Source organism: Stigmatopora nigra, chromosome 8, assembly GCF_051989575.1.
Source record: "Stigmatopora nigra isolate UIUO_SnigA chromosome 8, RoL_Snig_1.1, whole genome shotgun sequence".
Taxonomy (NCBI): domain Eukaryota; kingdom Metazoa; phylum Chordata; class Actinopteri; order Syngnathiformes; family Syngnathidae; genus Stigmatopora; species Stigmatopora nigra.
The window spans coordinates 4,235,522-4,262,652 of NC_135515.1; the positions used below are offsets into that span (position 1 = coordinate 4,235,522).

The 27,131-nt window shown below is 39.4% G+C and overlaps 3 protein-coding genes across 6 annotated transcripts in view; 1 reads left to right on the forward strand and 2 right to left on the reverse strand.

Annotated features, from left to right (window-relative positions):
* arhgap35a (Rho GTPase activating protein 35a) overlaps positions 1 to 10,486 on the reverse strand; it is a 49,605-nt gene extending 39,119 nt beyond the window's left edge. For 2 of the 4 annotated variants that reach the window (XM_077722812.1, XM_077722813.1), the window contains exons 1-2: positions 9,995 to 10,486; positions 9,855 to 9,908 (exon numbers count right to left, since the gene is read on the reverse strand). The gene's annotated coding sequence lies outside the window, so the exon portion shown is untranslated. Of the gene's footprint in view, positions 1 to 9,854 lie in introns of all 4 variants that reach the window. The other 2 variants (XM_077722809.1, XM_077722810.1) reach the window with 1 other exon arrangement.
* A 1,615-nt stretch (positions 10,487 to 12,101) lies between these two features.
* ap2s1 (adaptor related protein complex 2 subunit sigma 1) lies at positions 12,102 to 15,217 on the forward strand. The gene is made up of 5 exons (XM_077722435.1): positions 12,102 to 12,257; positions 12,576 to 12,725; positions 12,961 to 13,074; positions 13,311 to 13,370; positions 14,185 to 15,217. Exons 1-5 carry the CDS (start codon positions 12,255 to 12,257, stop codon positions 14,284 to 14,286), a joined length of 429 nt encoding a protein of 142 aa, XP_077578561.1. The 5' UTR covers positions 12,102 to 12,254; the 3' UTR covers positions 14,287 to 15,217.
* Positions 15,218 to 16,246: 1,029 nt separating this feature from the next.
* rab4b (RAB4B, member RAS oncogene family) lies at positions 16,247 to 20,378 on the reverse strand. Its single transcript, XM_077722437.1, has 7 exons — positions 20,180 to 20,378; positions 18,611 to 18,691; positions 18,419 to 18,533; positions 18,272 to 18,334; positions 18,019 to 18,173; positions 17,839 to 17,934; positions 16,247 to 17,381 (listed from the first exon to the last, which is right to left on the reverse strand). The coding sequence occupies exons 1-7, from the start codon at positions 20,193 to 20,195 to the stop codon at positions 17,266 to 17,268; spliced, it is 642 nt and encodes a 213-aa protein (XP_077578563.1). The 5' UTR covers positions 20,196 to 20,378; the 3' UTR covers positions 16,247 to 17,265.
* Between the last annotated feature and the right edge of the window lie 6,753 nt (positions 20,379 to 27,131).

Below are 27,131 nucleotides of genomic sequence, written 5' to 3' on the forward strand. Positions count from 1 at the left end.
AAAATGGAGTCAATGAGTCATAGTTTGATTGCTCAAAAAGCAGTAAATTCAACCTTTAATGTCAAATCGCAAAATCAGCCCGTTTTTCTGCTTGACGAAACACTAACTGGAGAAAATGTCTCCCAAAGTTATCTTTCAATGTCAGCGATATCTGCCAATTGTGGCATAGTTAGGTAGCTACATTTTTTTTGCTTCAACAGCAAGAAATACATAATTCAGATTCAGGCAGTAGATCGAAAAGCGACAATGCGACAAGGATGATGGCGGGTGGTAGAAAGTGTGATGGCAGGATTTGGGATTTGAGTCTTTTAACTTCATTAGTTCCGCCTCAGTCTGGGGCCTGTAGATTATGTCTAATTAAGAAGCTTAACACCGCTTAAAAAGCAGCGCACAGAAAGCACAAGAGCCTTATCTGTCAACCTCCTCAAACGCTTCTTCACTACCTCTTTTCTTTCCGTAGCGGACGGACATAAATTCCCTTTTGCGTGGCCTTTAGAGCGCGGCGAGATTAGTCGCCGCCACATCGGTGTGAACGGGATAGCGAGCCGTTTGGGTTGCGAGCCATCGAGAGAGAGAGATTTAATGGATGTGTGGGACTTGCCGAAAACCTGGGACCCCACTCCCTGGACTATTAAAGCCATAAGACTCCACTTTAAGAGACCAGTGCGTGTTTAAATGCACATAAAAAAAAACTGCTCAGCCAATGTGTAATGGAGCATTCCAACAGTCAGCAGGGAAAGTTGAGGGATTTTTCCCCCCTCCAGGTGCAAGTGCATCCAAAACTTTAAAAAAAAATTAAAAATAAAAACATGTTAAGCATTTCACATGAGAATTGAAAAGCCTTAAAGTGTAAGATGGAGAATGCTGATCAAGAAATACTTTTTGGGCAATTTGGGTGAGAATTAAGCCCGACTACAAACTGTCCATCAAAAAAATCATCAATACTGTTAGTATATTCAAATGCAAAACACAGTTCGACTTAGAAATACTCAATATTTTTCTTCCTGTATCTTTCCAATGGCAAAAAAAACGTAGGATTAAATCCTCTTCCACTAAATAAATTCTTCTTGTTCTTCCCTCTCGCTTCAGCCAGTAAAACTGGACAACTATCTGAACAACATGTTCAAACATCTGGTTGTAGCCTACAGGGGGAAAGAGCTCAGTGTTGTACATCTAGCTGACAAAAGGTGACTCGGCGAAGCGTTTTCTACAACAGAATGCTTTTTCTGTATTACAAGAAGAGCTTTATGTCGAACAACAAATTGAAATTCAACTGAAACTTGTTGTTGCTGAGAACACTATTAAATCCCTCTTTAACAGGTTTTCTTGAAATTCTTTCCAAACAACACATAAGCTTTTAAAAAATGTTTGCACCTATTTAAGTGTGTGAGTGTGTGTGTGTGGTCTCTTCTAAACGCCTCTTCTAAACCTGTTAATTATCACACAGTCAGAGGACTGGCACGGCATGTTTCGCAGTCCATGCGGAAGCGACGTCGGTATGTCACCAAAAGTGGATGTCTGCAGACCCTGAACAAATTCTGGTTTAAGTGATGCAAAAAATCTTTTGAATCGCATCATTTTATGACTTTCTCCAAACATGACTAAAATCTATTAATATTACACAAAAAATGTTTATGTCACCAAAAGTTGCCTCCCTAGAAACCAAACAGTTCATGTTAGAGACAAATAAGCAACAAAATGACTCTTTCACAATTTTAATCTTGTAATAGTATAATCTATAATTCAATGTTCATCATATTGTGACCTTGTAAATAGTTCAATTTAATCTCATTCTATGCCCAATAATTTTTCGCTCTGAATTTACATTGTCAGACTTCTTGCAATTTCCCGGGGAAACCTGTCCATTGCTCACGGCAATCAAAATTGTAATCAGTCCACCTTCAATTTCTTTGGCATTTCCACAGCACTCAAAATCCATCCATCTTCTTAACAACCATCAACCAACCAAAACAACTGCAAACGTGATCTACTCTGGCCAAAGCAAATATCTCCAAACCCAAATCCGTTCAATCTCTACTTTCTAACAACTCATCCACCACCGAGATCACGGGTATAGATGTTTAAATAATGAAAGCAGTAACAACAAACAGAAAGGAAATGGGCGAAGCGACTACAGAGAAGTAGAGACGGCGTGCAAGGTAGCGATAGAGAGATAAAGTCAAAGCATGATGGACGTAGCCAAGAGGAAGACTTGGAAAGGAGGCTGGAGTGAAGAGAGCTGCTATCTGATAGAAAGGATTTGCTCCAGCCTGGAACAGTCATTTACTAAAGCCATTCTGCACAGGCCCATCAGTGGCGATCTGCTGGCAGATTAGGCGACAAAACCTCATGCCTCCCTTTCGGTCTAGCCAATCAACAGCAAGGGGGAGAAAGGATGATAGAGAGAAATAGAAAAGAAAAGGGCGCATTTTCGCTTGGCGTCTGGTCAATGAAGGACAGCAAAAAAAAAATCCATATGGAAGGAGGATTGGATTTGCTTTCTAGACAGAGAATTCAAAAAGACTTTGAGTGACACACTTTCAAGCTGCTAAATAGCGTTTCTGAACAATGTTATTATATTTCGTAATTTACTAGTAAATTAAAATGAGTTTCTTTTCAGTTTGATCAAAAAAACATTTTTAAAAGAGCTACTTTCAATTGTAGTGTATGTATTACTCATGTACGGTTGTCATTGGGAGCTTCATTGACTGGCACATAATATGCATTGCAGGAGCAGATCTTTTCAACATAAAAAATATGAGTTATTTAAAATGCCAATGGGTCGTAATATAATATCAAATAATACGACAGAATAGTAATAATAGTGCATTTTTTCCCCCTACCTGGAACAAATTACTACATCTCCATTCATTTCAATGCGTAAAGCTGATTTTGGATAACTTTGAAAATTACCACATAGTCCCTTTTATGCAAATATTTGAGTAATAAAATATTTTCTTGGCAGTAGTAAGATGAAAACAGCAAACAGATGTTTTTCAAAGCCAGGAAGAAATACAGTGCATACGCACAAGCAAGCAATGAACTGTTTTTGAGCGTCCACATCCTGTGTTTCTGGCTTTAGTACTGACATATGAAAAAACAAACAAAGTAGAACAACAGTACGCCGTTCCTTCCCCCCACAGACTGCCATCGCCGCTTCCTGTGCTCACTTTGGAGCAAGCGCCCCAACCACAAAGCACCCATGAGGGGCCCCTAGTCATCTCTGGGAGAGAACCCTTACATCACCCATCCTCATCCTCATCTCTCTTCAACGACGTACCCCGTAGAAAGAGGCGGGGCTTGCGAAGAGACTGCACGTGAACGCGCTCGCCACTGCACAATTTCCCAGAATCGGGTTTGTTATGACCAAACACTGAGTGGGGACAAGCAGAGGATATATTTACATAGTTATGAAGCAGAAAAATAAGGATGGGAGTATTCGGCTTGCGCCTCCAGCCAGCCTGACGATGAGTACGCTTACAGAGCCAGGGTTGCGGTTCGAGGGCAGGTTAAACGAGTCGACTTGTTCGTTATGTTTGCCCCGAAAAACACTGCAAAGTGAAATTCTTTGCAGTCAAAGCGGTATGACTCAATACATTCCGTTTGTTTATAACACAGAAGAAAATAAAACAAGCTCAGATATGATGTTTGTGTTAACTACTCTTTTAAATGGAGTCACAGCCATAGTTCCAAATCCACAAGGATAAATAATACTACGCCACAAACTGTGAAATCCAGTAGATCAATCCAGAAAATATAAACTGAGGATTCTATTAAATTGAGATACATCTCTAAGGTTTACTTATCTCTTACCCACCCCCACCCTCCATGGCAGTCACGTGGATTTAAACTACAACCGGCCCAGCTCGTCCTGACCTGACAAACGGCATTCTCAATGACCTTTTCCCTCATTGGGCCGAAAAAGAAAAACAAAAAAAGTCTGCATTCTCGCTTCTCCGACAACTGTGACTAACACGAGTCGTGGTGAGGCCGTTTTGTCAAAAACAAAACTTGTTTACATTCCTCACCTGTGTCACTTTTATCTGACTGACGGCAAGTTAGTATTGCAAAACGGAAAACAAGCTGGTGACAGAAAGTACGTAAAACCAGCTTTGTTTGAAAAATAAATAGTGTAAATAAAATGTAGGGGTTTTTTTTTACAATTATTTATTAGTATGTGCTCCGTGCCTTGATTAGGGGGACTACTCATTTTTTGAGTATTAGGAATGCGACAAAAAGGGAGATTCTTAACAGCCCCACAGCAGGAAATGAACTCTGACATAAGAAGTAGACTTTGGGGCCACTGGTGCATCCTGGGAAATGATGACATTGAGAGGGAGGGGAAGATTAATTCCAATTATACTCAGAGGATGTTTGCCACAATAACAAAATTCAGAATTCAACATTATAACTTAAGAGTTAGTTCGGCAGAAGAATAAGTGTAGCACGATTATATATATTTTTTTCCAGTATTGTCCTTACTCACTCGACAAATTGTTCTTGTTGAGGGGGCGAAGGCTGAAAAATAGTCTACCACAACTTTCTTGCCTAAGTTTCATTCTTTCCATGGTCAAATACTGTAAATATTTTAAAAGAGTGACTAAAACCGCTTGATGCAAGCATAGTCAGCCTTTTTTTGTGTGGGTGGGATTGGGGGGGGTCTTTACAATGAACTATCCTGACTGAAATACAACTTAAAAAGTATAACTTAATTCATTCTGTGACAGCAACATATCAGTTAATGGCTTACATGAATGCTTCCCATTATTTAACTGCCTTTATCTCATTACCCTAATTTAGGCGATTCTGGTGACGATAGAAAGACTGAAAGAAAGAAAACAAGGTCAAACCCAGGCCAAGGCAGAGACTGGCACCCTGTCGGAAACTCTAATCTGTCTTTCTTTAATGCCAGTACACAGACTAGATCGGCCGTAGACATGGAAAGTGCAGGAAGTAAAGAGAGTACTGCCATACTAAACAAAAAGTACAGTGCTTGGGTCAAAGCTTTTCCGGTAAATTTCTCAATCGTTATGTTGCTGCCTCTGTTCTTTTTCCGCCCCCACTACCGTGTGACGCTGGTATGGACATCATTAGTTAAGTGGTGGCTTGGTGACAGGTGGTGGCGCTGCAATCGATAAAGGCCGACTCAACCATCCGCAGCCTGAGCGGTGCTTATTCATCAGCTGAGGGGCTACTAGCGTAAAGCCTTTGCTAGGGCTTTAGATTTAGACCGAGTGGAGGTATCAAAGCTTTGCAGCATTGGGATATCATTTATAGTAGATGGTATGTGCAAGTTTGCTTATCTTTGGACCTAAAATAGGATATGACGGACACTGTCATACTGATGCCTGGATAATAGGAATAATTGGCACTTAAGCTAGATTGTCAAAAAATATTAAAGTGGCTTATATGTCATTTTAATGTAATTTTGGGGCAATGTAATGGTCTCATTTTGGTTTGTCCGATTTGCTGCATTATACATTTGTCAACAAACCAATTTGGGGATTTTATCACTGATCAATTAACCAAAAGGAGCAATTTTGTGCCCATCTCTACAAAAATAACTGCTATTAAATCCCATTTTAATTGCTTGCCTTGGATGAACCACAACAAAGACAAACACAAACATTATGGTTCGACACTTCGAATGTCTGGATCACTCCAGAGTTCAGACAAGTAAAATGGCAGCGACCTTAGAAGCCCCCCAAATGGGGCTTTTGTTTGTATGTGAGACGCCTGCAGCACCCACGTGTTTGCGAAGGACACGCCAAAGGCTAACGTTGTGGTCAGAACCCCCCCTGAAGTGGCATCTGAGATAAACATTGGGTGACAAGGCAGTGCCGTTTTGGTGGCCTTAACCACAGCTGACAATTCTACGTGCAGTGCCCTAAAAAAATGCCGAATGAAAATAGCTGATGATGACGTGGGAAAAAACAAAAAGAGGGGAGACCGAAAATGCAGGGAAAGTAAAAACATGGGTTTGGCCAAGGTATTTGAAGGCCTGGGGGAGTTTCTATCTGCAGTTGATTTTCTAATTTCAAGATGTTTGGCAGTCCGAGACGAAAGCGTCCAGCTTTCATTAACTGGAGGTACATAGTTGCACATCTAATGACGTAAGATGCCAAAAGTTGGGCCAAATTTGAAATGAATTTATCTAGATTGTTTAAAGTGTTCACATAACCACAACCGGGATTTTTCGGACGTTTGGCTGACATTCTGTTTGGCATCGTTAAGCCGCACAAGTCAGAAAATTACGTGATGTGATCTGGGACGTGGGAAAATGGACAAAAATGGTATTTCTGTCCTAAACAGACGTTGCGAGAACAGCCATTCAATTGTTTGTTGCACAGCTAAATGGCGACTCACCAAAACAAAGCACATGGCTTAAAAACGCGGCGAGAATGGATTAGGACTTCTGCTGAATGGAATCAAAGTGGCCAGCAGAGATCCATGAAGACGGTTAAGAGTACTCATCTACTAGTCAGATTCATGTCAAAAATGCTTCCATAAAGGTAAAATAGCTCCATCCCTGAACAAAAAAAAAAACACTCACTAAAAAAAAAATACTCAAAACATCTACCTTCTTTAAAAATAGCAGGCGACAGGGAACATTCACAAGAAACATGAAAAAAATAACTTGCAGTATAAAAACAGTATTCAACAAAACAAGGGTTCAGTATCTTAGATCTGTCTTGTCAGTATAATTAATAATAGCAGTTCATATAGAAGGCAAAGGCCCAAAGACCTTCCTGTGTGTGGCTCCAGTTTTTTTTAACTAGGTCTACAATGTCTTCTGTGTCTGTCTTGCTACTAAAACCAAGAAATTTCCCAAATACGGGATGAAATAAAGTTCTCACCTAAAGCCGACACCAACAACAGTTTGCCCTCTCTCACGCTAATTTTCCCAATCAATATGAAGCCTTCAGTGATAATTCCTAAACCCAAAAGGTAACAACTATTTGTACCAGAACCAACAATCGATTATGTTCCAACACTGAAAAAGTATCAAGCGTACAAAAGCAGTTGAAAGCGCAGAGTGCCAAGCTATTGTAATCCTGAAAAGGGACAACAGTTCAACCAGCGTTCCCCTCATGTATCGTTTACGAGCCCCCTCGTTCCACCTTTTGTCAAAAGCCACATTTCCATCAAGCGTTGCAGTTGAGTTCTGTTTTCAGTTTCAGTCAACGTCAATAAGGTTTTTCACAACAGATTCATTGCTGTTGTGCGTAGGTCTTCTTTGCCAACATTCTTTTGTAATTAAAATTTAGGATCTATTTAATTTAGATGCAGCTCTTACTTAAACGGAATAGAAATAAAGGATTATAATCCCGCTGCTCCTATTGAGGCATTCTTCTTTCACGATATCTTGTATCGGTTTTATTCAAATGGCCACTTAAATCGCCGTGACTCTTTGGAGCCACCATTAATCATATCTAAAAGCTTCTCTTATTACAAGCCGTCCTCTTTAATAAGCCATTTCAATTGGAAAACAATACAATTATAGGCTGGATTAGGTATAGGGCAAATTCAATTTTTGTCAACTGTTCATTCAAAGTTCTTGGGAGAGCAATTTATTCTAAAGATAACGAGTCTTGGTGATATTTAATAGTCATTTTGTTCCCACGGGTAAATGTGAGGCACAATTGAAAAAAAACTGCTGATTTGAGGTCAATCCCTAGCGCATAATTCAACAATTCTTTGAAAGTAGTACATTTAAAAGAGAATATGGGAAAGCCACCGAGGTCATTATATCAATACTGTCATACGCAAAGAATCTAAAACACTGACTGAGGGAAAGAGAACCTCATTTCAACCAAGGCGAGGCACACTTTCTAATGGAAATTCAGATGCAATCATCCCAGAATGCACCTCTTTTCTGCCTAATAATCGGTCACCAGAACAAAGCCACCATTGAACGAAGATTGTCTGTAATCTGGACCACCAAACTGCCTGCTATAATTAGCTCCTTTCTCCATCAAGCATAGGCTCACACTGATTTACAAGCAAGCTTCTGCTGGGAAACTAAATTGCGAAGGGATGATTCGGGAGGAAAAAGACCAAGAAGCCAGCAATCCATCTTTGCCGTGTCAAGTCACTTGGCATTGACGACTAGACAAGCCGAGTGGGCTAACACGGAAATATGTCATGGGGTCAATTTTCAAATGTACCCATAGTCAATCAAAAACTACCTCATTCATATTACGAACAACCTTAGGGATAGCGGCACTGTTTTAAATTTCTCAGAATACGTCAAGGGGAGTACAGTCCTCAACTTTCCTTCTTATAAAGCTTGCCAAACTGCAAGTTATTCAGATAATGAGGGTCTTAATCTCACTTCCAGTGTCCTAATCAAAGTATACATCCACATGTCTGGCTGGCAGCCTGACAAGCAGAGTCAGCCTTCCTCCAATCTTAGCAATGGCCTTCACCCACAAAAGTGGATCTACACGAGCCGGTGGCATGCAGAGCGAGGACGAGGTGAATGGAGGTGTGGCTGCCATGTTGCAATGAGCCCAATCGGGCGAGGAATAGAAGTGCTGACAGCTGCAAATGCCTTTTACCTGGGAGCCAAGAGATGTTCTGCCATGAAAATTGTGTTTTGTTGACTTGCTTCTCACTGCCATCCTCCCAAGGCAGTTGATTAACCACCATAAAAGACAAGAGTCATCACAAATCTTACCCAATAAACTGCAGGCTAAAATGAGTCAAAGTATCGGCTCCAAAACGACACCAATAGGGGGCGAAATTCCAATAAATTAGACGACGTAAGGGTATGATTAAATGAACAGTCATCAAATCGGGAATGCACTTCATTTAAGATCATTCCAGGCATTAGATGACATTTTCTTCGCCGGTATCGAGACGTGACACACTATAGACACCGTTATAGTCCTCCATTGGCCGATAAAGCTATCAGATTGGCTTAAAGGATTCAAAATCAGCTACAAAATTCCTGTTTTAGTTCCTCATTGGGAAATGACACATGACCGGTTTGGTTCTAAATGCTTGGGCATCAATCCTAACCCAGCGGCAGTAAAGAGAGAGACGTACGTCTCCTGAAATGAAGTGACCAGATGTCCAGCGGGGACCCGAAGGAGAGGGAGTGGCCGGCAAAAGGGGCCAAGGACCACTTTGCAGTAAGCTAAACGTTGACTGACTCTATCGTAGGAAATAGATCCGCAGCTATGTTAATCATTAACATGAGGTCACCCTCGTAACGCAAGTCTAACGTGGTGACGTTAACGTAAAACATGACACGAGCCACATAGCTTCACATGTGATGTAAAATGAATTCCAGGAAGATGAAAAATGGGCGTGGAATCACAATGATTGGAATATGCATGACTTAAAAGTCATTTTTAATGCTTAACATACAAAATGTTAATTTGATGACTTGGCAAACTTAACTTACCTCCATTTGTGATTAATTGACAAACATCTAAGTAAAATAAATGTACTTTCCCTTGCATTTATGATTGTTTTTTTTGTTTTTTTAAGGCCAACACGAGGGAAATCTGCAGGCCGGATCCAATCAATGCATTCCAGGTGTGCTCAGAACAATTGTTTGAATGTTTATTTGGATAACGTCCATGTTTATAAAACTCCTTCCTCTCAATAAACTTCCTATAAATAAGCTATAAATAAACACGCACCCAAATCGGATAAGAATTATGATTATTACATAGGAAGAGGGTGCGATCGCGGAATCCTTTTAGGGGGATGGACTCTTAAATGTGGATTTTATTCGCTTGATGGCGAAAATCAAGTCGTAATAATGTTAATTATAAATCATACAATATTTAAGAGAGCATTGATCACATTGTAGAATTGAAAAAGCAAGTCATTTTACCTACCATAACATTCCTTCTTCCTCTTCCGATCCCGTCCGCTCCTTTCCTCCTCGCAGTCTTAAAAAAAAGAGACAAAAACACTCCTTGATTAGGATCCGGGAAAAGTATTCAAGTGTCCATTTCTTGTTACTTTATACGCTCACGTCTTAAGTTTTCACATTAGCATTGTTGCGTGTGTGCGTGCCGGAGGGCGATCCAACAAACGCGATTTCTAGTGGAAAAAAGCCAGCAAAATGCAACACAAAGTCGTCTTCAACGTGCCTGAGAAGAATGGAAAAAAGGGCTTAAATGCAGGAAGGGCGAGTTTCAAAAGCGTCCTTTCTCAGTCTTTTTGTCTCTCGTTTGGTCACCACGTTGTTTGGAGCGATTATTATTTCCTTTGTTGTGTGCAAAATAAAAGATTCACCAAGAGAGGGAAAGGCGAGCGAGATGTCTGCGATGATCCGATCGGAGCTGAAGAAGAAAAAAAAGAGAGAGAGAGAGAGGGAAGAGAGAGAGAGAGAAAGGGGGAGGCACAGGAGGGGAGCTAAGGTTGGATTCCGGTCTTCTTCGCTAGTGTTGTTGGGCTGCTGGCAGCCTAAAAATGTGTGCAAGTCTTATTTTTTTTTGTCTGGTTCCCAATAATGGCGGCGGCCTTTCTCCCGATTCTAGGCAGCATCTCCCTTCCTTTTTCGGCCAAAACAGAAAAACAGTCTCGCCCAGTGGTTCAAGCACAACATTACAACATAACTCACATTATATTCTCTCTCTTTTTTACACATAAACATTTAGAAATAACCATTCATGCCATTGTGATTTCTTTCCTTCCATAATTTAATTACTTTCATATTGGCATCACATTATACTTATATAATGACAATAAAAGCAGTCAATTCAATATATATCTGTGCATCATATGTATGTGTATGCATGCATGTTTTTAAAATGTGGGAGGAAGCCAGAGTACCCGGAGAAAACCCACACAAGCCCGGGAGAACATGAATACGTACTCTACATAGGAAGATTCAAACGTGGGATTGAGCACGTATGTCAAGACCAAAACACAGAAAATAGCTATAGAAATTAGATATATTATCAGCTTCTCGGGGGTTGATACCATGAAGTTCAACAGACGCCGCAGAGAAAGCCAATTTAATTAGTCTTCAGTGTACTCAAAGTGTTTGGACTATGCATGAACCCAATGTAGGAACCCCACGAGTTTAGAATATTGTATGCATTTTTGTTGGCCACCATAGCCTTTAAAATGAAGCACACAACAGGCAAGGCCTTGCTCAAAGTGCAGTGACCTTTGTTTGAACAAACACAAAAAACAGAAGGCCAATCAGAGCGGACATTGTGTCGCTCTCAAGCAATATTTGTATGACCCGAGGCATGCAAAACAAGATTAACAGGGGTCAAAGTTTGTGCTAAAATAATCAGCCTTCTGTTTTTCATCCATCTTGTTTTTCTTTCTGCCTTGGCTTTTGACCTAACAAAATAACTTCATTACTTTGAATGAGAGAAAATATTTAAAGACATACATATGGTGTACTACCTATATTACTAGTTGTCCTTGCTATTGAATTTTTTTCACCCCGATCGCTTTCTCCGGGTTTGCAGCTGAAATAGTTTTTGGGCTCAAGGGCCCAAGACATTCCTGCACTCAAACATTGTGCAATCCCCGACAGTCCTGATTCCTCCACCCAATCTAAATCCAATAAATGCTCAGCAAGAAACGCTGTCCAAACTCCCAGCTGTGGTAATTCAGTTTCCCAATGAGACCACAGGCAATTCCGAGGTCAAGATTTTAGCTCTAACATCACCACAGAATCTATAAAGTACATCTATCACCACAGAATCTATAAAGTACATCTATTGTTCGTATTATTTTGCATGTTGATCAAGAGTCTTATTCTTAAACTGCTCTACAAAATTTAATTGGCTACCAATTCATGGTGTCCAGCACCCCCCACGACTCTTGTGAGGATAAGTGCTTCAGAAAATAATGAATATTTAAATCTGGAGTTTTTAACTGTACTTTATTCCTTCAAACACAATTAAAATTGGTTTTAAAAGGATATTTGCTCACGATATAAAACTAAACGGGAAAGCAAAGTAAACGATATGGCAATGATAAAGAAAATCATGTTTGAGGAATTAAAAAAAATACTCATGTGATCAACGAAAGAAGTATTGCGGGTATTGTAGTTGAAAAAAAAGCGCAACTCTTTCAAACTTGCTGATAAAAACTACTCCTCCCAACATGCAAAGCGGTCTAATCGCCCCCTCCCTATTTCCTGTTAGCTTGGAAAAGATAGCGGGCGAATCGGAAGAATTACTCATGTATTTGAGTAATCGCGTCGCTTAAAATTCCATAAACGTGCCTTTCTGGAGTCAACAAGGTCCCACAAATAGAAGACGAACATGGTAAATGTGTGGCATATTAACGATAAAGTGTTTTAAATGTCTTGAGATGCCGATCACTGCTAAGATGCTAACGTCTTAGATAGCTTTTTGCTAAATCGTTATTACTATAGACGCTTAATAAAATCAAAACATGGCAATTCAATCATCAGAACGTAAAATAAACCCTCGATCGTTGGTGTTATGGATCAATTTGTCTCTGCATCTTTAAACTAAGATATGTACATTTGAATGACATCGATGGCCTATGTCTCATTACATTATTAAGTGATTGCTGCAGTCAATGTCTAATTGGTGTGTATTTGTTACATTATATTCTAGATCCGCTTCATTCTGATCCAGAACCGAGCTGGCAAAACACGACTGGCCAAATGGTACATGCAATTCGACGACGATGAGAAGCAAAAATTAATTGAAGAGGTCCACGCTGTGGTGACTGTCAGAGATGCCAAGCACACCAATTTTGTGGAGGTAAAGACTACTATTTTGCATTCAATATTCGAATCATATAGCATGCAGAAACTCAAGATATTTTCTGGACAATCACCTTTTTTTAAATAATAATGGCAGAAGGATTAATGAACTGTTCCAAATACTTGTCCGTAAGGATTCTGACTGAAAGAAAATAAATTAATAGTGTGCACATGTCCATAAAAATGCAGCTCAACATGGAAATCAAAATCTAAATAATTGTTTGTTTTCACAGTTCCGAAACTTCAAGATCATCTACCGACGTTACGCCGGACTGTACTTCTGCATTTGTGTTGACGTGACTGATAATAACCTGGCGTATCTCGAGGGAATCCACAACTTTGTAGAGGTAAGACGCACACAGCACAACATTATACACAGTAGAGTTACTCTAAGTCAAGTATGATGATTTAGTTCTCATGCCCTAATTGTGTTCTGGAATGTCCGTTAATGATTATCATTGACTGAAGCACCTCATCATCACATTTTCCATAACGTTTTTTTGATATTTTGACTTAAATCTTCTATTCTACACCAGTAAAAGCCTAACAAAATACACTACTAAATATATTTACCCCATCCTAGGTGCTCAACGAGTACTTCCACAATGTTTGCGAACTGGATCTTGTCTTCAACTTCTACAAGGTAAATACATTGACAAAGCGATAAACAAGGCACAGTAGACCGGTTTCTCTCCCGAATGTAATTAAAACTTGTGTCAGTTTTTCCATGTAAGGTCGAGACGAGAATGCTTAGCAACAAACAACTCCCCAGTTGATGCTTTTTGCTAAACACATGTTTTTTTAAGCACTTAAGCCCACGCACAAATTAACACTAACCATTTTATTATTGTGAGCTGTGCTAAGAGATGTGGAAGAATAACTGAGAAAACAATTAGTTTTAGGACTATTGTTTTTACTTTCTAGACTACAACGACATATTCACAGTAAAATGGTCCAAAAAAATCGATACTAAGTCATATTTAGAAAGACTTTTTTTTAGGTTAGCTATAATAATTTAGCTTAAAGTTCAATTACTTTTGGTTCTGGCTAATAAATTGACAAAAAAAATCACTTAATTACAAAACAGGTTAAATTGAATTGAATACTTTTATTGTCAATAAACAAGTATAATGAGATTTAAAGCTTCACCAAGAAGTGTACAAATAACAAATGCCAAACTTGAGTTTCTGAGGACTGTCCAAAATACTTCGAGTTGACTTGTGTAAGGTCATTCAGTGATTATTTTAAAATATGACAAGGTTGTCATTTGCTGAGGTGAAATTCCAGGAAGCTTAACTTTACATGAATAGGGAAAGAGATAATGCCACATCCTCTTTCAGCCTGCGGTTGGTGGTGGCTGTCCTTTGCTATTTTTGTTCTCCGGTCCTGTTTACGTCAGATCGAATATACGTCCAAAAACTCCCCAGCTCTTAACGGCCGCCCTGTTTCCCCACCAGGTGTACACAGTAGTGGACGAAATGTTCCTCGCCGGGGAGATCAGGGAGACCAGTCAGACAAAGGTTCTCAAGCAACTCCTCATGCTCCAATCGTTGGAGTAGACAACGGATGGGCACGTTCCTCACTTCCTTCCCCTTCCCGTCGATAATAGGGAGACCTTGAAATTCTTTTGTGATATTTTGGATGTGTGGCGTGGCTTGTAATCCCCCCCTATTATAAAATTGAAGAAGCCAAGTGAATCATCTCTTCCAATGGTTTGACAAGGCCGCCGCGTTGACATCCAGCTCCCCCAATTAACCTTCATCTCAGAGCACTACTGTCATGAACAAGCACCATCATAATCAGTGCACTCAGCGCTTAAAATGGATTTTTAAAACATGCCAATGGTGTCATATTAATCTTGTAAAGGCCATTTTACGACTTTAATATCACCTATAGAACATTAGGAATCTTAAGATAATGGCAAGGTAAAAACAGTGTTCCAGTTCAAGGGCCTTTGTATTAAACATACATTTGTCAGAAAATTATGGTTAAAATAAATTGCTGTCCTATGGTCGAATATGTCATGGGAAACTGTTGGGGCACAAGATGGCTATCCGTCTCCTTACAATGTCATTTTAATGTAGTCCACTCCTCTGTATGACATGGTGCTTGTTTGCCACACTATTTGTGAAGCAGTACTGTTGTGTGTAGTATGGTTTGTGAGTAAATATGAATACATGTCTTAAGATAGTTATGTTGCCTATCAATTGAAGCATTCATTCCAGAGCACACAAAATGTGCCTCAATCAGTATTTACTAAATGTCAGTTACTTATTGGCTTCAGGAAAACAACTTTGTTTGTAAAACAACCACCTATCAACTAATGTTGACTCTTTTCCAATATGGTTTCTGATACTTTTTATTTTGGTTTTGAATGATTCACTATAGTACTTATGTGATATTTCCTTTTCTGTCCATCTAAGTCCCTCACATTTTTTTTACGATTCCCAGTTTGTCCCAGTATGTGTAAATAAAAATATATGAGAATAATTTTGGTCCCTAAGTCTTTTTTGCTTTCATCAGAAATTACACTTAACCCACTCATTTAACAAAAGAGGAGTATTAGTGATGTAAATATAAAGCAAATTTAATCAAATTTGTGCCTTTTATTTAACAGAAGCCCGGAATAATTACGTGAAGACTATTGATTTGAATTTAACAAGGAAATTGCTCAATTAAAGTTAGAAAACGACACTACTAATAGCTAAAGCACGTCATGTGGAATTCCATCCAAGTGTTTTGGCACCGTCTCGTGGCCACTATCAGAATTACACCTTGTGGAATTGAATCATGAGGTCACCCGACAGCCTGGCCAAGATCAATAAATCAATCGATAGATACACTCTGGCAACATAAAACCACTCAGGCTGTAACTGAACCGAGCTAGGGGGAATAAATCAAGACGATTGGGATGCCTTGGCAACCATTTACTGCTCATCATGTGAGCCTAGCGATATTATAACCTTCCTCTTTTTAAAAGACATAAGCCTTTGGCTCGTGATTTTAAGAATAAAGCTTTTTTTTTTAAATGTAGTCTGCTAAATTCAATGAGATAAATTGTTCACTGGAAAAAGACAAGCAAATTTACTGGGGATTGCATAATTATTACAATCAATGAGCAACACTCACCTGCTAAAGACAACTCTTATTTACAACACAAAATCATATTCCAGATGTCTTATTTCAGATTAAGTGTCATTTCTTACCAAGAAACAACCCGAGTGGCTCCGATTGGACGGTATGACATTTTAAAAATAAATAAATAAATAACAGTCGCATTTTTTAACACCAACTGACCCCTCTTGCCTAATTTTCAATGTCCCACTCAGATATTCCTTCATAAGAAATGACTTTTCAAATCTATTTTTCAATTTCAAGTCAAATGAAAATGTACATTTATGTCATTTCAGCATAGAAACAAAAACATCCGTAAAATAAAAGTGCACTTGCAGAAGAAAAGTAGAATTGAGGCCACACTGAGAAGAAAAATGGTACTAATAAGTAACAAAAAAGTATATATTGTTCTTATCAGTGTGACCCTAATAACTCTTCATACAGAAAATGAACAAAAAAAAAACACTGATATTAAACATTTCTTATCTTCTCCAGTGTGCTAACCTGCTGACTTGAGTTCCCAAAAGGTGTACGCTTTAGAACACGCAAATAAGTTTGTTATTTTTGGATGAATCTGGCCTGATTTTTTTGTTTTTTTCTTTTAGATTTTTCCTCAAGTAAAGCTTAACTAAACTCACCAGCTGTGGAGCCGAAATCAAGGAAATACCCCGTTGTGATCTGGCTGTTCTTTTTGAGGGAAAGTGAAAAAAAATAAAAATAAAAATAAAACAGCCTTGTGCATGTATAATCGTTTTGGTCAAAATGTGGGAAATGTGGTTTCTTGTGACGTCTGTATGCGCATGAGGTGGCTAACTTGGGAGGTCTTTAAGTATATATGTATTACACTTGGGCCAACTGGAGGATGATTCTTACATTTGTGCATTTATAAAGCTGATGAGTCCAAAAATGGATCAAATCCACTGAAATGTGCAATTAACAAAAAAACGGGACAACGAAGCTCTTCTTGACGTACCATTACTTTTTTTTCCATTTAACTGGTTGACTATCATTTATGGCGATAGATAGACATCCAATCACTGCCTGCCTTCCCAATTTAAATAGGTTGTACGTCAACTAGTGAGAAAAGAATGTAAATTTGAAGTAAAAGAACGAAAAGAGCCAAAGGATTGGACATCTGTCATCCCCAAATGGCATTGAAAGAGTTCATGTCTACTAAGGACTGAATACCATTCCGGCACATCCTCACATCTATAAATACACCTTCTGAGAAGCCAAGAGTTAAAGTGGTCCTCATGATTGTTTGATCCAGGTGCTCCGAGGTGTGTGCAAGACACCCCAAAACACCTGGATCTGAGAGACTTATTAAAACAGGTTCCCTGGCTAAACTTGTTGGAGTCTGAAGTCACTGACCTGCATGGGACATCTTGTGGATTGGACCGTGCAAGAGGAGCATGCATGCAACCCTAGCAACTACATTGCTGCTTGTTGTGTGACGTGCTGCCTCGGGGTTGTCGAAGTTGCCTCAGTGAAGCGTCTCCGTATTGGATGCCCGAGCCCATCCTTTCTGGATCCAACTCGCCTGGGGAGGTAAACACAATGGTCAGTCATGGAAGTGACTATTTTTGGACATTAAAAAAATAATCTGGTGCTCACATAGTTGGACATGTAGGCCATGATATTAAAATTTGTTAGTGTGGCTTACATGAACCATAATGTGATATAATTCAAACATTTGTGGAAGGCAGGTTTCAATTTTAATATGATTTTTTAATGGTATTTTCTAATGTTTTTTTCATGTTGTTTTTTCCACCCTATATTTTTGTTTTCAATTTAACTATGGAGATGATTTAACATTCTTACAGATGTTAGTTCATCCCACAATGTGCTAATATTTATTGAAATGCAGTGCACATTTTGAGTTATTTTAGATGCACTTGATTAAAATTGGTTAACTTAATTGAGTTTTTTTTGGGGGGGTGTATCAATTCATGGTAATTGTGTCAATTCAGTAGTTGCCGCCCACACCAGATGCTCACCTGATTCGATCTTGTTGAGGATGGTACGAGCACACTTGAAGAATCCATCTTCTACGTTCTCCCCCGTCAGGGCGCTGGTCTCCAGGAACATCAGCTCTGCAGATACGGGCAATATTAGGCAACGAGGAAACATGACAACAAGAAAATGAATAAAAATTCAAGCGTATCCTTTCCACTTACCGTTCTCTTGAGCAAAGCGTGATGCCTCCAAAAAGGTGACCTCTCGCTCGGCCTCCAGGTCCTTCTTGTTGCCACACAGGATGATGACAATGTTGGGACTTGCTAACGTTCGTGCGTCCGTCAGCCAGTTTGTCAGGGCGTTATACGTTTCTCGACTGTAAGACAAAACATGGGAACGCATTCTTTTTTTAAACTAAATCTGAATCAAGATTTACTGTCACCTTTGTCTCTATTTGCACAAAAAATATTTTACCTGGTAATGTCATAGACAAGAAGTGCACCGGCTGCTCCGCGATAGTAGCTTCGTGTCACCGACCTGAGAACCCAAACAGTCTCTGTTGTTAATTTTCCAACTTTCACACTAACTGTCGCATTTCAAAACATAATCCCGCAAATTTACCGGAAGCGTTCCTGGCCAGCAGTGTCCCAGATCTGTAACTTGACCGTCTTCCCGGCAACATTGACCACCCTGGAACCAAATTCTACGCCGATAGTGTGGTTGGAGTCTTGTTTAACTGCAATAAATCACGCAAATACTCATTCAAAATAACTCTTATCTTAAAGTTAGCTAATAAATATCCCCAAAACTCACATTTGTTCTCAATGAACTGATGAAGAAGGCAGGATTTCCCTGTCCCGGCGCTGCCAATCACAAGGAACTTAAAGAGGAAGTCTGGAAGTAAAAAGAATAGAGATCAATGATACACAAATACCAAGGGACAACCCGAACAGTCTGCGTTTGGCGCTCGAAACCGCATAGACAATCCGTTTAATCTCGTCAAGCTCCCACTCTCGCGGCTTCTGGCAGGCTCCAAATTAACCTTCTAATCGCTGAGCACACAACATGGTTTGCGCGCTTTGACAATATTGGAAGGCCAAGCCAAACAGTAGAACTTAACACACGACGTTAAGCGTCAAAGCTGTTAAACCTGGCTTCGGGTGACTGCGCCATTGCCATCGCCAGGTGTTTGTACAGATGTTTTCACAGAGGACAACTATGAGATGATGAAACCAAGGCCTCGCATATGCTTGCATGATTTTCTGTCAAAAGCAACACTGCCGTCTACCGGAGCAAAAAACAAGCACTCAAGCCAACTCCTTCAGCAAACACGGACCTAAGGCCCAGTTTGTCAAGGTGAAATTGGCAGCAGACTTATGAAGAATAACATGAAGTTGTACTTAGACGGGAAAAAACTCTTCCGCTTGATGTGTTAAGACAGCACAGCTGACTAAATAAAATTGGCAGTTTCTAAAAGCTTCCCTCAGCTTTTCAAGCGTCCTCCCAGACGTCCTCGGTTGTCCCTCACAATGTTGTCAATGTGACAGCAGCGACACGCCAACTTTGGCATTTTATCAGCAGTCCACTGGGATGCTATGGTTGTTGGATCACAGTATCAAAAGAAGAGGCAAGTTGGCTAATAACAAAATAGAAGTAAAGGAAATCAATACTTTATTTGCTGTACTTTATAAAATTACATATGTCCTACAATAGTATATGATGGCATTCGCAAAACTTGAGAGCCAATACGATCAAGTTGCCTTTCTAGAAATATTAATGATGGCTATTTATTACACTGGTGAGGTATTTCATAATTAATTTGTAAGCCACGGTTAATAAAATGGGGAAAATACCGTTAACTTTTCAGATTGCATGACATTCAATCAAAACAGATTGGACGTCCTGCACCGTCCAACCCAAAACACACACAAACGTTGTCTAACTTCCTTATACTGCAGGCCCTTTTAGTTTCGCTTTATGTCATATAAACATATTTTTTAAATACGACAATGAATGCAGATTATCTTTTTGTTTCATTACTTGCAGATCACCGATCCCTTGTGTCAATCATGGACGGAAATATTAAAGTTTGACCAACTTTCACCTGCCAAATGTAGCCTCCCAGTGCTACGGAAGCAGGGGGTGTACCGTAAACTGTAGATATAAAAGATCCAACCACCCACACAGACAGAAACGGCGTCTTTCATTTTAGAAAAAGAGTTCCCTTTCCCTTAAGAATAATCACCATTAAACAACAGGGATCTACCCTGTAAACGAGCCAGTTTGCGATGTTAGCTAAGCGCTTTTCACATCCTGCCAGAGCGGAGGAACGTTCATATTCACGGCTTAAGCGGGGAATTAAAACACCCCGATCGAACATACCGTACGTCTCGGACATGTTGCCCCCCTCGCTGCAGTGAATGAGTCAATTGGGCCGTTTTCACGGTTGACTTGGAAAGTCGGGCGTTTCTTCTAGTTATTTATTTTTAAATGATTTTGTTAATGCAGTCTGAGTGTTGCTTTCGCCTCAATCGAGCCGAGACGGACGCTGGGACTGCTTGATGACGTCATGCGTTGCCGTAAGTGTTGGGTTCACGTGCAGTTGGAAATCAAACAACAGGGTTGTACGGTTGAAAATATTGTATTTCTGCTTTCTGCTTTTTGTTGCGGATTCTAAATTAAAAGCAGAAGGCAGAAATAAACATATCGATAAATTATGGTCATTGTTCAAAGTTCAGTTAATTTATACTTGTTTACAATAAAACGGAATCTTTTCTTTCGCTTTATGCGCCACAGTGCAGGCATGACGTCATTAACCCTATGGTGCACAAAAACGCGCAGCGAACCTGTTTCTCTTGTGTCTGTATGATACGTTCACCTTTATATTGTTGGGAATAAAATGACTTTAAAACACAATCCATTCGACTATGACAGTATTCATTTGGTAAATACTGTGAATTAAAACATAAAATCAGTATTTGCAATCATAGTCCACAGGAGGGCAGGCAATATCTTTAAACCATTCCAGGAAAGCCACAGTTAGATTTTCTGTGCAAAATGCATTGAATTGAGTTCCTCATCTAGCATATTTTTAAAAGACATGCAACGAAAAATTAATATTGGGTTAAAAACAGTGCTAGACGTCAAATTCATTTGAATTAGGAGGACTGACAAATGGACTGAACATCCTGATGCATAGTTTCTCTTGTTCTTAACCATTAATAATAGTAATAATAATTGCACAAAAACCCTCGGGGTTGAACGGTTTAGGTAAAGAGGCTCAAAGGCAACAGGTGATAAATTACAGAAGGTTGCACTCACCTAATATCCTCCTAGTTCCTCCCTGCTTTTGTTGCACTTTGGCAGGTCCCTTCGTCGTTAAAAGCTCTTTTCACAGAGATTAAAGCCGTCGTGTGGGGGCAAGGATGTTTGGATGTTTTCCTAAGGTGGGCTCTAGAAGAAAGGAGGACAAGGGGGGGTCTCAAAGGTGTGCAGCTGGCTAAGCAAAAAAAAAAAAAGTACCAGACTGTGCTTCTGTTACTCACTTTGCTTCCCTTTGTGGCTGTTTCATCGCTCATTGTATCCGTTCTTTATTTTTCTTTTACATCATCATGACGGATGTCCTTCTGTGGGCATTGTTGTCCACTTTAGACAACCAGCTCAGTTGGACAGATTTGTGCGTACGTCTGTGAGGAAGGTGAATGGACAGAGGACGGAATTCAAACTCTACAACAAATACAGTGATTACAGAGGGGAAATCCCTATGCAATGCCAAACAATCTAAGCAATATTTACTCCAAACAATGAGTCATGTTCAAAGAGTACATGGAAAAAGTCAATTCAAACAAGGACATGAAGATACCTAACATTAGTGTTTGTAAATAATTTTATCTGAAGCAAAACTATGTGCTTATTTCAGATAGATTAGTATTTGTATTGATCTGTTTTTATGTTTGATTTGACTGTAACCTTCAATTTACAGTGCTAATAAACAAAGTTTTTCAGCTTTGTTTACTACTACCACCGTATTGGCCCGAATATAAGACGACCCCCTCATTTTCAAGACTAAAGATAAATCTCCAGAACAAAAAGACGGCAGATATTTAGAATGATAGCAAAGTTTACACACCCAAAATACTGTCTTGCAAAAATATACCTTGCCCTAGCAACTGTCTGAGTGTACACCCTTCTGCCAGGGGGCTAATAGAAAAAAAATGTGGCTTTGGTTACCCTGACAACCTGTGGCTAAACTCAAGCCGTCCTGCTGAAGTGGCAGAGAGCAGAAAGGGAATGTGAACTCTAAACATTACATAGCAACTCAACCATATACAACCATGTCCATCTAAATCCTGCAATAACCTGAATGCTATTTTATAAGAAGCATACAAAAAGCATATTTTGAATGACATACATGCATTATGTACCTTTTATGCACAATAATAATAACGTCAGCGGTTGACTACATTACTTTAAAAAAAAACATGAGTCATACTTACCCACCCTATCAGCCTATCCTCAACACCTTAGCCAACAACTTGTGTATACTTGAAATAATGATATAATTTTACCTTGCTACCGAACACAATGTACATTGACCATTTTTACCATAAATAACAAAAACGACAAAGATTTAACTCCATATTAAATCTGTCAGTTCTGATCATTTTATTTAATATTATTATGCTCTTTTCATCCTTATTTAAGTCAATGGAAGAAAGTGCCTAAAGCACTGCTAAAAACAAAAACAAGTAGCATAAGTTGACCTGATCTGTCATTGAAATAATCAATCAAATATGCGCATCTCCTGTTAAGACCCATATGAGCTACCGGATGGAACTTGTTGAGGAATCTTTTCATGACATCACTCGAAATGATCAGAATTGATAGCAGGTCGTTTACGTTGGGAAGATCAGATTGCAGGTCTGCAAGGCTGCAAGGTAAAGACGTGCCACATCCTATCCCTCCCTCTTTTTGTCATTTGTTCTTGTAAAAGCGCTGCATTATTATATATATTCGGATCCCCTCGCATGGGGCGAATGTTCCATCAATGTGACTGACACTCCATCTTTCAACACTTGCCCATGGTGAACCCAAAAAACCCATGTGGAGAGCATCAAGTCTTCGTTGACAAATGCCAGACTGCACGTACACAAAGACTTGTTGACGTCCGAAGGTTCTTTTTACGCAATGCATTGCACGTAGAGAGTCAAAAGTATGTTTTTGGAAATAAACTTCCCGCTTAAAATGACTTTACTACATTTTTTTTTGCAAGGCACGCCCAATTTTGGAGTTTGTCTCTTACCTTCCCAAATGCCACAGCAGGCCTTTTTTGCACCATCCCTCCAGGCACAACAACATTCCAGAATAGTCCATGTTCGTTTCCTTCCTGCTCTCTCTCACCTGTCACGAATCATCAGCATTGATCACCTGCACTGGAAAATTAGTAAAGAAATATTTCACTTACATCATCATGCGAGGACAAAAACAAACATTTGTTGGCCCATTTCTTAAAGAGAAATGTGCATCAAGATCTTATTTTTTAATGCATTTTCCTTTTTTTCAATGGTTAATTCCTTCAAATACATTTTAAAAAAGACAAACAGCATATCAAGTATTACTCATGGTTTCATTTTAGCTAACACACGGGTAGTTATTCAATTAAAATGAAAAGAGATACATTGAACAAAGTTGAAAAAGTTGATGGGTCAGTGGAACAAACTCACGTGGAAGGAAATCCATGGGGGGCTTACTTAAAGACCCTTTGCGAGTTGTGTCCTGCCTTAAGCCCGTGGTGCTCTCCAGTGTGTCAATGAGAGGAGACAGTGGGCCCTGGAGGATCATGTCAACTTTGATGGATGACATCCGTGACCTCCACACGAGACCAACCGCAACTCAGCCAATCACGTCGTCCCTGTCTTGAGTGGTAACAATCATCATTACTTCAAATGCCGTGAATTTCTTTGCAATATTTTATGATTTACTTTTTGGGTCAAAAAATGTGTCCACCTTTTTGGAAGTATAAGCACAGGTGCGCCTGAGGGTCGAGGGTCCCTGAGCCCCTGTTAGTGAGGTGAATGTGAGGCTAAAAGGTGAGTCTAAAAGGCCCAGGTGTACAACACCTGTGCAGCTGAGTGTGACACACTGTACTCACCAGCCAACGCTCCTATAATCTGCTTTAATTGTGTTCTCATCCCCTGGAAAAGCCCCCCATTAAAGACTCATGTTCTTATCCTCTTAGACTACAATGTGTTGCTATTATATATGACATCATCACGGGACCAGTTTTCAAATATTTAATACCATGCAAAAGATGTGGGGGAAATTAAATTGGACATAATTCATTTGATTTTTGGGCATGGAATGTGAAATAAATCATGATTGGGAATGTGATATTTGTCAAGTTAAAAATGAGCTGTTTTTTGGCTAGTTTCTATATTTTGGGTCTTTATTTTCTCATCTTTACTTATGTGTATGGTTATTTAGTTTATTTCTATTATAAATAAGGGACTGATTGTAAATTGGGGAATAGCCTAATCTTTTTTGGGAAGACTGAGTAAATTCACTTTAATTTTATTATTATTATTATCATAAGTATTGTTGTTTTCATCCGAAAGTGTGTCATTGGTTTGGTCCGATTTTTTCAATGTATTTTTATAGGTTTATTGTTCTTTCTTTTGGCATATGTTCAAAATGAAGCATTCAAATCCATATCATTACGTATATTTAACATTTCTTTCCAGTGTGGCTATTAATTTATTTTCTCATTTTTTCTTGTCCTGTTAAGAAATGGATTGGGCATCAGGATCAATGACACTGAATGATTTCAAATGATATTTTCCTCACTTGGGGCAGAAAAACAGTGGGTGTCAATCGTGGGTGAAGTGTGCCTCTCTTGTGTTTGCTGACCCTTTCTTTGCTAGTCGTCGTGAAAGAAGGCCATAGAATAAGTTTTTTTCTATGGCGACATGATTTCATAAGGGCCCCAGTCAAGGCTGACAAGTCCACCTCAAAGGAGGCGGCAGTTAATAAAGTTAAAGCCTGGCTCAACAGTTAGCTCTTTACAATCCGTTTTTTTTTTTACATGACGTTCCCAGCGTCTCGCCTGAGGGGGGCATGGGGGGGGGGGGGGGGGGCTTCTGAATGCTGAGTGAGCGGGACACAATGGAGAGAGAGAGGCTGGATTAGCTTTTGTGGGAAGTGACAAGTTGTGAGCAGGTCAGGTTAGGTGGGGTGGGGGGATGTTCACCTGGGAAAGTAGCAATGGTGGAGTCAAACCCTGCTTTGAATGCAGGTTTTGCTTGGGTGCCAACAAGTCCTAACATGTTGGAGTCTTCTCAATCCTGCTACTGTAATTGTCATCCTATCTATGGATCCTTTCATTCCGTTTCCGTCCCGTAGTGAGTTTTTGTTGTCAAAGACAGGTTTTGTTGGATTGGTTGAAGTTGGGATACAAAGGAATTGGAAAAAACTGATTTATTTGAGTTAAATTTGATTAGCGGGTGGAAATAGACTCCAATAAGGACTTAAAGTGTTATTTACAGGATGAGTTAGCCACTAGAAGGAGCCGGGAGGTCGTAGTTCATTTTGACCTTGTTTCCCCGGTATGTATACTTTTGTTGACATTTTTATAAGTTGGTCTGAAGGTGAGTTTCTACAAAAAAAAACATCATTCTACAAATCTTCATATGAACTATTCCTGTTTCAGATGGTTCTTTTTTTACTTTTAAAAGTCGAGGAGTTCAATAAGTACTACAACTTCATGTTGGCGGTAGCATTCCCACCTGCATGGCAGGTGTGTATGAGAGCACTTTTTTAGTGTATCTTTTCAGCCTGAGTACAAACACGGCATATGGACGACATGTGGCAACATCGGCTCGTAAGGTGGCTCACGTGGAACGTTTTCACGTGAGGCCCGCTGGCTTTGTTGTGTAAATAAGGTCTTGATTGGATGCCGGTGCGGGCGTCGCTCCCTGAAACGCCTCTGTACCTTTGATCAACGCCAATGGAACCAACCACACATGTATGGTAACCACTTGTTTCATTTCCTCAGTTCCTATACTACACATGTCAGTTAAAGCTTTTAAAACATAGATTTTTCTAACTTTTTTTTCACTGTATTATAGGCCCAGTTTCATTTTGAAAATGGTCAGGGCAGGCCAACTTGATGACCTCCTTTTCTATCCCTCACACAAACATACACACACACACACACACACAATTGAAGTATACGTGAGGCTCTTTCATTTCCCTGCTAATAATCTCCTAATCATAAAAGCCACCTTGGGGCAGCCGCCTGCTTTGGTTTGCTGCAAAATTACTTTCCGTGATGTCACTTTGCCGTCTGTGAACTTCACTGAAAAAAAATGTGACTCCTCCTCCCAAAGGCTAACAAAGACAATATAAATAATGTAAAATAGTTTTTCCACTCAATCAAAAAACAAAACATTGCATCATCGCATGAGTGTCATATTGATTTTAACACTTTACCTTTTCTATATATTTTTTCTAATGTTCCTTTAAAAAACTCAGTAGCAAATTGTGCAAAAAAAACATTTAAAGTCCTTCAAAATTAATTCGGCTTCTTATATCATGTACAGTATGCCCTCCAATATCACGGAAAAAGGACTTGATTGACATCAACTATTTTCACTGAGTACAGTATTTAAAGTAGGTACATTTTTAAATATATACATTATATTTAGATCTTAATAGATCACAGTTTTTTACATGCTTCCAGCTGTAACATTTAATAAATCCCATTTTTAATAACTGTACTTTTCCTGTATAGGCACGAAAACATTATATTGTGGTAGTTATAATTAGGATAATCCTACTTTGCTGTTTTTTGTTTATCTTGGCCACGTCTGGTCTACATTAACCCCGATCTTCGAGGGATTACTGTACATTTAGCTTTCATTTCCCAATACTATATGACCAAGAACTTTTCCCCCCCAAACCATCCACCTTTACAGATTACTTCTCTGGGAAAATAAATCATGTGAAGTTTCTCCGGCAACTTAAGTCTGTGCCTAATAAGAAACACTCCATTAACCAAAACGGCAGCGCCATCCATCTTTGTATCCTACCGAGCGTTTCATGTTGACAGCTGTTTTGTTTTACAAGTTCATAGCCATCTTTGGCTGGCAATCAAAAAGATGTCTAATGTTGTTTTTGATGCGCTATTTGGAGGCCAAAGACTCTCATATAAGTCTGACAAGACGCAAATCTGTCAACAAATAGGCGCCATTGTCAGTGAGGGCGTGTTTAGTCATAACAATAACTATGTGGACTGCATACTTTTAGGTGTATAATTGTATACATACTGCTAACCACA

Excerpts from the sequence above, each read along its gene's own strand:
- rab4b (XM_077722437.1), bottom strand. Across the intron at positions 18,335-18,418 it reads GCTGGCCAGGAACGCTTCCG|GTCGGTGACACGAAGCTACT; the intron begins GTAAATTTGCGG and ends TTGGGTTCTCAG. Across the intron at positions 18,174-18,271 it reads CTTGTCTATGACATTACCAG|TCGAGAAACGTATAACGCCC; the intron begins GTAAAATATTTT and ends TTTGTCTTACAG.
- ap2s1 (XM_077722435.1), top strand. Across the intron at positions 12,726-12,960 it reads AGCACACCAATTTTGTGGAG|TTCCGAAACTTCAAGATCAT; the intron begins GTAAAGACTACT and ends TTGTTTTCACAG. Across the intron at positions 13,371-14,184 it reads TTGTCTTCAACTTCTACAAG|GTGTACACAGTAGTGGACGA; the intron begins GTAAATACATTG and ends TTTCCCCACCAG.